The sequence below is a fragment of the Diabrotica undecimpunctata genome, chromosome 1 (assembly GCF_040954645.1).
Source record: "Diabrotica undecimpunctata isolate CICGRU chromosome 1, icDiaUnde3, whole genome shotgun sequence".
Taxonomy (NCBI): domain Eukaryota; kingdom Metazoa; phylum Arthropoda; class Insecta; order Coleoptera; family Chrysomelidae; genus Diabrotica; species Diabrotica undecimpunctata.
This window is the reverse complement of record NC_092803.1, coordinates 151,520,882-151,531,797: the sequence shown is the minus strand read 5'-3', so window position 1 is coordinate 151,531,797 and position 10,916 is coordinate 151,520,882. Positions and strand designations below refer to the sequence as shown.

Genomic DNA, 10,916 nt, shown 5'->3' with positions numbered 1-10,916 from the left:
ATTTAATATCTTTAATTATTGCTGATAAGGAATACGAAGACAATATGTAAGAATGAAATCAGTGTAACCTAATATTCAACCCATTTTTTATTATTTATTTAAGAAAGGTGATTTTTAATACACGCCGTTTTATGTTACAGTAATTTTATAAAAATAACATCACAAGCTGCTTATTCAGATAGCTAAACTTAAAAAGGATTAAGATAACCATTACGATAATCAACCAGACAGTGGTAGTATAGGTCTGTAGTTCAAACAATAAAAGCAAAAGTATATTTTTCAGTGACACACTCAGCAAGATAGAGAATATTGAAAATTGAGAAACATTCACCCAGTAAAATTTTTATGTAACGCCACTCGTTGTTTGCTGTCAAAAGGATTGCGTTCATATTTCTACTCCGCGGTATTGGACATCTTTTTCTTTCTTGAGATAGACAATACTATAGTTATCTCTATTGTAATAGAGCGATATCAGTGAACTTCATTTCCGGTATTTGACACTGACATATAAAATAATTGTCTATTTTCCATGTCAATTTGGATGATTCGTCCAAGTTCATCAAGTTCTTGTTTTGTCTCGATTTGATTCGTTTTGTTGGCAGTACATTTTATAATTCGAGTTGGAATATTTAATTAATGTGATTAGAAAGTGTATAGTTTTAGAACTGCCCATCACTTACTTAAATTTCTTTAATAGACTCATTGTTTTAATATAGGTTGGTCAGTTAGTTAATAAAGTGTAATAATTAAAAATGAGTGATCGCACATCAAATCCTACTGGACTACCTAGAAGATTAAATTTTGAAGCATTAAAGGCTCATATAATTACGCACAAAATAAATTGTGGCCTATGGTTAATTAGGGTCATAGGCATTCTCTGCTCCATAGCTTACTTCATTCCAATATTTGGGTAAGTATACCTGGCTTTCACTCTTCATTTTAATATATTGAATATTATAATATCCTCAGGTGCTTTTAAATTATAAAAATATGTTATTGACTGAATATACTAGAAGTTATAATGATATACTGTTCAATTTCTTTTGGTACCAAAGTAATTTCCATAAATTTTTAAATTCTCCCACTAATTCAACTACTTTAAAAAAAAAGTGAATATGTTGTACCTACTGGGGACCTATTTAACGAGTTAGAGGGTCAAAGGTATCATGTTTATTCAGATTGACTAACAAAATGAGAATTTGGTTACCTATACTGTTAAAAACTTCATATATAATTTTAGTATAAATAAGTTTTTAATGACAATTGTCATTAGATAATTTAAACATTGGGTAAAATACTACAGTGCAAGTATTTTAATATAGAATTGATTAAAATCACATTTTCACAAATACAAGCATAATTAGTAAGCACAGTAATATCAAAGAATATAGCCTCTATATTCTTTGGTAATATACAATCCATTAAATGTTTTTCTTATTTTGTCTGCTCTTTACTGCAAACACATTCACTATTAAATAGTGTAGTATACTATAAGATAGTATATTAAGAGTATTAATAGTGAATGATTCAGTATGTTATTTTATAGTATTGATGTTATAAGACAATATCTTGACAAATATGGGTCAATTACATGTGATATCACTTTCAGAACATACTGATATTGATTTTATCATTATCTTAAATAGCAGTGGCGACTTTTGGGGATAGGCAGGGGCTACCCAATAATTTTAAGAGCTTTAAAATTGAAAAACATATATTCAAAAATTATGTTAATGCATGTAAATAACTTTTAAATGTACTAAATTACTCAATACATTGCGTCCGTTAAAACAACTATGTTATTATATTCCCACAGAAAACATCGAATCGTATTCGCGCATTTTAAATATCATTAATAGGCCCGATCGGAACTGGCCTACCCAGCTCACATAAGATCCCCGTACAATAAGCGTTTGAAGTTAAGCAGCTTGCCGGACAACGATTTTTATTGTCGTGTTTATGCTTGCTGTTTAGGCAACAAACGATCGGGCCTACGTCTACCATCGTTGTCACTTGCACTGTCACAATTGCAAACAAGTGCATGGTTGCCCAAATAAATTAAAAAAAAATCGTTAAATTCGAAAAAAAAAAAGATTCCCACTCTCACACAAAAAAAAATGTATTACACACACTGGCGGAATTTTTAGGGGGAGGTCATGGATCTTGAGGGTGATTACTTTTCTCTGATGCAATGTCACTTTTAGTCTTACCACCAATAGGATAAGTGGGTTTCCAAATATTTTTAAGGGGGGTGGTCATGACCCCATGACCCCTCCCTCTCTGATTACACATAGCTTTATGTAATTTGCTGGCTTGGCCTACCCAAAATTTTACCACACCAGCCGCCACTGTTAAATATTTAAAGACTTTACACTGAATATGCAGTATGTATTTAACAATCCACCATCACTATATATAATCAACATATCACTCTCTTTTTAAAGACCAATTCCATACACCTCACTGCCAAACATAATTACATATTTGAATAAAAAGTTTTCACAAAAAAAATTACTACTCATTTCTTTACTTGTATACCTTATACCTTTATATGTATACCTTAGTACATACCAGATTCTAAACATGATATCACATTTGCAGAAATATGTTTAATCCTATTTAACTGTATTCTTTGCATTTGCAGAAATATGTTTAATCCTATTTAACTGTATTCTTTCTTTATGAGATACTCAGAGTGATTCTGAATATGAACAAGGAAAAAAGTAATTGTTACAAAAAACTTAATATGTCATGAAGAAAAAGTCACAAATCTATGGAGCCTAGAACAGGAAGAAATAACAATGAGGAGATTGAAATACACCAAGATTTTGATTTTCATAAAAATTTATTATGTTAGGCAAATACTGAGTGTAGAAAATCCAGCAATTTTATTACTAGGGTTTGGGTAATAGATATACAAGAGACTCATTAATATGCAGCTCAGTGAGGTACTATAGTTTGAGCTATAAAATAAACAAGGGATCATTTTATAAAACAGGTAGATCCCTTGTTTATGGACTTTCACAGTAGTGTTGGGCATAATAGTTCATCATAAAGAGCGCTCAGTTTAGTTCAAATGTGAGAAGTGAACTAGTTCTCTTTTAATTCCTAGTTCACTAACATATAGTTACAGGAGAGATTAATTTAGGTACATATGAGCAAACTGTAATATTGTTTTATTGTTTGTACCTAAGAAGTTTATTTTTGATAACGCTGATTTAAATTTAAATTAACTTTAAAATATTTTATTACAAAATTTATTTTTTCTGTTTTAAATCTCAACAATGTATGTATAATTCCACAGCATAGATTCACCTCCCACCGACTCACTCTTCACCAGTCATCAAAGAGGATCTACGTTATGTAGTTCATAGTTCTTTAGTTAAATCACGCTCTCTCCCCCACCCTCTCCAGCTCCTCTGCTCGCTGTTTGCTGTTTGTCATTTGTTGTTCATCATGTATCAACTCGAAGATTCAAACTGAACCGCTCCTGAATGATAAATGACTAAGCGACTGAGCAGTTTAAGTCAGCTCTGGCGAACTAGTTTATTTAGCTCACATATTGGAGCTCATTCTTTGAACTAGTTTGTTCATGAACTACTCAAGCTCATTTGACAGAGTCAAAGAAATAGCACTCTACTGATCTGAATATTAATGAATCTCTTAGAAAAATTAAATAAATGCATAATTATGTAAACCCTAGTTATTACATTGTTGGATTCTTATTTCGAGTCAAGCCATGTCCTTTTTATATACCGATTATCTACAGTACAGTAATTCCAACTTGTTTTTATGGCTTTATCAGTGATGTCCAAAGGCCTCTGAACTGTTCATAAAAATAGGAGATATATACCTCAAATGGCAGAGAATTTGAAAAAACTTATGTGAATACATTATCTCAAATAATGTATTCACAATAATGAGCCAAAAAATTTTTTAATGCTCAGTACTTGTCACAACAATGAAATGTTGGATATAAAAAAACATGCATTACAGAATGCAAAAAACATACAGAAAGCTGGCCATGATTAGGGCAAATTGATATCTGCCTTGTGTGGTTTTTGATAATAAAATGCAGTTATGTAATATTTTGACATCCATGTGTGCCAACCATGTGTGTTTGGATTTTTGACATTTTCATGCATTTGATTTATAGTGGAATTAATTTTGTTGTATTTTTACTACGATACCATATTGCCCATGGAACAGAAATTGGAATTATCCATATACTTTTAGACAATGTCACTAGATTGTAATATGAGACCCTGCTTAGTCCAAATTTTAAATGATATTGAACAGGACTGATAATTTTACTTTATCTGGGAAAAAACTTTTTTTGATGAGTTTATAATTTTATTTAAAATTATTTATTTAAATAAAAACAAAGAATAAGAGTATATAATAATTATTTGTTGGAGATAAACAAAATCAGTTTGACAAATTTGAAGAAATTTGAATCAGATTTTATTTTTTTTTCATACTGAAGCATGAGGCAAATATTTGCGAACAGAACACCAGCAATCAGGCAACATTTACTATTTTTCTGCAGAAATAGGGTTTATAAATTTTGCTCACCATTATGAAATTGAGACAATTGTATTCTTTTCTCAACACATATGTCACAGATATCCTGTTTATGCATTTTAATACTGCTTAGAAGTTCTCAATTGGGTCCCATCACTTCTAAAACTTTATTTTCATTGCTGTTGTTATCAAACAGCCAAGAGCATGACTCTTTCATACAGACTCTATTAGCTTGCATCCGAACATGTCATAGTAGTAATTTAAATTGCATGTGATATCTATTACTTTTGATGAATTTTGTAAAAAATATTTTCTAGAATTTGAAGCAGCTTGAAAGAGACAGTTATCTAGTTACAGTCTGTCCCAAACCCTTCTTTCAGTGCGTCACTAATTTTGACGTCATATAGGATTTTAAGAATGTCGAGAATTATTGCATGAAATTTTAGTTAAATCTGACAGTTGAAGCATCGTAATCGGCTAAATGTGAAAAGGTTATTTTTTGAAAGTGTGGAGTAAAAATTTTAAGAATTTAATTTTTTTTTTAATTTACATATTAGAGGTGCCGTCCTGTATAAAAATTTTTATTGTGCATAATATTGGAACGGCAGTTTGTCATAATTCCTATTCTATACATTCCAAGGAAAGTGCTTAATTAGCTAAGATTTATTTATGTATTTATTATTATTTATTACAAACACTATGGCTAAAATGTATAGTATTTAAACTACTAATATGAATATTTTTTAGAATAATTTAAAACTTACTTCACGAACGGCAGAAACTGGTAATGAAGTTGTCCCAGCCTCTTTTTCTAATTGAAAATAATTTAATAATTTTAATATTAGTCTTTGTTCATTCTCGGTATATCTCGGCATATTTAAAATATTTTTATGACAATAAATACAAAATTAAATTTTCACTGTAAAATGTCTGAAAATACTATCCTGGAATGACAATTTTCATTTTATTAGTTGACATTGTCAAAGTACTGTCACTATCGAAACCATCTGCATCAAATTATATTTATGCGCATCATTGATTGGATATCTATTTAGCGTATTCTAAACTCCAACCAATTATATATCCGTAAGTAGAATTCGCTTTAATATGCAAATACCCGTGAACGATATATAATTTTCTAAGTTCTATGTATAATAATCACAGACTCACGTTTTTTTCTGTCACTTCTAGCTTAATGCGTTAGAGAGAATTCGATAAACTGTGACGCACTGAAAGAAGGGTTTGGGATGAACTATAGTAGTATTAAGTATAGCAGCACCAAGTTAGCTAAAGTATTTACTATCTTGTTTAATAACATACTATAGTAGAAGCCACAGTTAGAATGCAGTGTTGGTGTTATGAAGCGCAGCGATGCCGCTCATGTCGGCACAGTGCCACTGGTAGGTGTGTGGTAGTTTGGAGATAGACTGAGAAATCAGGACCATACATGCTTCGTTTCAAAAATCTTTACTCATTAATTTAACTGAGTTAAATAAGAGAATAAACAAAAAAAAAAAAACAAATTACTTCTATAAAAAATGGCTGCATATATAAAATATTTAATACCTCGTAAACACTTATATACTTACATGTATACAAAAAAAAATGCAAGTAGTTTACCCTATATGAGACAATAAATATAATATATAAAATATACAAGTAGATCATAACTGAAATGTACTGCACATACAGTACTTAAAAAAAAATTAGCATTAATTCTGAGATATTTCTCGTTAATTAATAGTAATCACAATCCATATCTAAATCGTTCTCATCCTCTGAATCATCTCCTATATTAATTATCATCGGTTAAATATATTCCTGCAAATTGACCACCACAAACATTTTTTGTTCTACTTTCTTGGCATGGTTTACATAATTATACCGCTGCTCTTTAGATATGCGTTGGTAAGCTTCTTGTATCAACCGTTCTACCGTTTTTTCTTGTAAAGTCGACGTTATTTTTCCGCAATTGTTTCAATTTTGTATTTGTCATACTCCTCTCAGTTATTCACTTTTTAGGTAATCTTCCTCGAAGAAAATGTTCTTTTCGATTAGTCAATCCTTGATTTGTTCCTCAATTATTTCGCGAAATAAAATATGCGGAAGTGGTATGACGCGTTATCCAAAACAAGAACGTTTTCTTTGTCTTTAGGCAAGTTTGGAATTAACGGCTTCTCAAACCATTCTTCATATAGATCACCGTCCATTTCGTCGTGGTAATCAGCCAGCGGTTCCCTTCTTGGTCAAGATAGATAATTTCGCTTCCAGCATGAAGACGAGCAAACGCTCCAACCCAAAGAAGAAGGACCTCTTTGGTGGGTGGCAACTTTCAGTCCAGTAGAAAGCCCTTTTATGAAGGTATCTCGTAGATGGTTGTCAAGAGTTTTTCTGTTTTGGGCTAATTTCAATATTTGCTGAATCTTCATCTCTCACGATATCTAATCTATGGGAACACTCGGGACACAAAAAACAAAAAACGGGTGTGGCAGTCCTAGAAGTTATACTATACACGCGTTCGCCGTTACAAATTTATATGGGAGTTAATCTGCACAATCACTACATATGTAATGCTGTAGGTAAGTGAGAGCAGAAAGAGAAACATAATTAGGTATATAGGTATATGGTGTATCTGTAAATGGCTTGATTTGCACTTCGCGCGTGCCGCTGGTAAATAATCAAACTCCGTGTGAAAAACTACCTTTATTTTGAATTACACAATACATGAATATATGAACTACGCTACTATGTTGCCGGATTGTAAAAATGCATAAAATAAACTTGAATTAGATAGAGGCGTGAACAGCATCGTTTGCTGTATATAAACAACATTTGACCTGTAATAGGAGTATAGTAAATGAAGGATTGAATCAATATTTTGATGAAAATGTATATTTTTATTTTCATATATGTATGAAAGGAGTTGAATGCAAAAAATTTTTTTTACACATACTTACTCTGCAGTAAAATTCATTGTTTATTTTGTTATTAATATAAATATACAATACTATACACTGCAACATAATTCAATATAATAATACAATACAAATTAAAATGCAACATTCATAAGTATTTAATAATGACAATATGCATAACTTACTTAGGCATATGTTTAATTTACTATGATAATAATATTAATAAATATTAAATATATTTACAAAAAGAACATTTTTATTCTCGAGAGAGAAAGAGAGAGACAATAGATCTTCTGTCTCTCTCTTACCTATATCTTACATATGTAATGATTTTGCCGATTCACTCCCATACAAATTTCTAACGTCGAACGTGCGTATAAAAGTACAATCAGAAACGAAATAAGTCCCACCCAAACAACTCTTTTCTGAATCTTAAAACTTGAATTACTAAATTTTTAGGTAACTGAACTAAGCCTCAGTTTTATTAATAGCGTCTTGGCGCTATTTTGTAAGATACTTTTAAATAGGACCATGGAGAAATTAATATATTATTTGAAAGCACTTGTATAAATCATTAGGTCCCTGGATTTTTTGATTCTTTGTGGCACCGTTTCAAAATCCCCACTAAATTGTGAAATCTTATTAAATTAACTCTCGGTGAAAGAATAACTCATTTCTTCTCAGATGGATAACGTCACTAGAAAATTATAATTTAAAAATAAAATCGAGCTTTTTTGAAATTTATGTCATGCATATAAACATATACATAAAAGAAATTTAAAATAACAATCATTATATTTGTCCCTTTCATTTCTACGCCCATGACTACTATATATGTACTAAATATTTAATTATAAATAAAATAGTTTGGAAAATTAAAAAATGTATAAAATTAGCGAAACAATATTAAAAAATATATTATGATTTCTCCATTCTTTGATTTTTAAAACCAAAGTGACAAAAATCAGAATATAATAATTTAAAAACTATATTCCCACATTGGGATCGAACTCGCGACTTCTGGTTCTAAATACCGCTCCTCAATTCATTCGACCAGAAACTTTAAGTAATAAGGTTGTAACGATATATATTTTGCCTCCCTCAGGGTAAGAACATAGGGGTAGAAGATTGGGGACAGAAACTATGGGGGCGAAGATAGGGCAAACAAAACAATCGTTCCTTGTGCGAACGGCACTCAGGGGTTAACTGGAGAGCTGGGGTCGTGGGTAAGTGAATGACAAGGGTGTCGGATTGGGGTAGCTACCAAAAAATGAAATAAAGTGATACTTACACAAATCTCCTGGACAAATAAAGACAAGAAGAAATACCTCTAGCTATTTAAAATGGGACGCCGCTTCGAGAAAACTTCCTGCTGGAGGAAAGAAAGGTTCTTCCTTCCTAAAATAAAGAAACACAAACAGGGGTTAGGAGATTTTTCTAAACTAAAATAAACAAAATGGTTGGAGAAACATATCAAACGTTTATTTTTGTCTCAAACAAACAGTTATCAAAAATACATATTGCACAAGAAGCATACTAAATAACATAATAACAAAATTAACAAAAACTTACGTGCTTATCTGTTTACAAAGGAGATTGCTACAAAAATTTTCGAAATGGTTCCTAGGTTATTTATTAATATGGCCAAATTAGATTATTAAAAATTAAGGATATCCTTGTTTATGAAAATATCTTAAAATTTAACCTTATATATGAAATATCTTTTCTATATAATAATCAAATTAAAATTGTTTTATAAGCAGATTTAAGCCAAAATGTCATATGTAAACATAACATTGTAAGACAGAATAAATTATGACATTTTGTTGGCCACGCCTCTAAAACAATATAAAACTTTAAATATTACAAATTCTTTTATTTTTATGAAAGCAATTATCAATTATCAAAATAATGTCTATTTAATTTGGAAAAATTAATATGTTAATTGTTACCTTAATTCACAAACTTTGCCACTTAACTTTGAGAAACTTGATACTATCTCTGGGATTGGAGCTGCAAGGACAAAACTCTCAATTGGAACAAAAAGGAAACCCTTTCCATACTTAGGAACGAAGATCTGACGTAGAGAGGGTTGGATCAAGCAGGCAAACGACAACAAAGCTGGTGGACATGCTATATAATCATTTTGAAAATTTCATCAGTTCCTGTGTACTGCACAAATCTTATGGTTGATACTTTGTTCTAAACTGCATTATTGCAAAAGAGTATTATAAAACCTTTCACCGGTCTTAAGACATAACACAAAAAAAATGAATCGACTCCTGATTCAAAATCACCCAAACATCTTTCTAGTCTGAAATCTCTTGCTTGACTCCCTATCTGCGTTACATTTTACAAAATTCAACGCCAAATAATTTCCCTTCACGTCTCAAGCCAATTTGTGGTCTACGAACCTAAACAAACAAAATACCCCTCTTGACCTCGTTCTTAGCAACGAACCGACAAAAAACATCTTGAAAAATTTACTTTTAAATTGGGTAACTGGAAATTTTTTACCTCACAATACATACAGAAAATAGGGGGATTTTAATGTAAATAAAGACAAAAAAAAATATTCTCAGCGTTAATACATCTTTACTACGAGATAAACAACAAGCATTTTATTGATTATTTTAAACGTCCTCGCCTCCTAGCCTTAACCGGAATAATTTTCTACCTGACTATGTAACAGAGACAAAACATCTATATTTTAAAACAACTGAATACAAAACTTAAAACAGAATTTATACTATTATATAGATATTAAATATAAAACGCTACAAGGTGGCTAATCAATGCCATTATTTGATAAGAACATTATTAAGATGTTTTTTGGTTGTATTTTGTGTTTGTGTTTATTTATTCATTGTATTCCAAAAATGGAAAGGTTATTACGAATCATAGAAGTTCCAGGAAGAATATCTATTTTCATAAGACTTTGGCCAAATGTATATATCTACCGAATTAATATAAAATAATAATAATATTAATAAATATTAAATATATTTACAAAAGGAACATTTTTATTCTCGAGAGAGAAAGAGAGAGAAAATATATCATCTGTCTCTCTCTTACCTATGTCTTACATATGTAATGGTTTTGCCAATTCACTCCCGTGCAAATTTCCAACGTCGAACGCGCGTATAGAAGTATAACTTCAAAAATAGCAACAAAACAGGGTACACAATATCCATAATATTTTTATAAATATCAAAATATCGGACATATGATACTTATATATCTAATATATATCTGATATACAGTGATGAGTGTCTTACCACCCGGCAAAATAGCGGAAAGGATAAAAGATAGATTAAGTTGTGAGATAGTACGAGATAAACTAGTTTTAGACGTGGCTATTTGACTTCAGTCATAATTATACGGATGACCTCGAAAATATTTTATTTTAATAATTTCTGCTGTTAGAATAAATGATTGAATAAATTAAGATATAGTAAAAAACATTAATTAGTAGCG

General features: G+C 30.6%; 1 protein-coding gene across 1 annotated transcript in view; it reads left to right on the top strand.

Moving 5' to 3' along the window:
- Positions 1-521: 521 nt before the first annotated feature.
- Kr-h2 (transmembrane protein 33-containing Krueppel homolog 2) overlaps positions 522-10,916 on the top strand; it is a 59,441-nt gene continuing 49,046 nt past the window's right edge. The window contains exon 1 of the mRNA XM_072520228.1: positions 522-910. Within this exon, the coding sequence (XP_072376329.1) occupies positions 753-910 (158 nt within the window). The 5' untranslated portion in view covers positions 522-752. The remainder of the gene's footprint in view (positions 911-10,916) is intronic.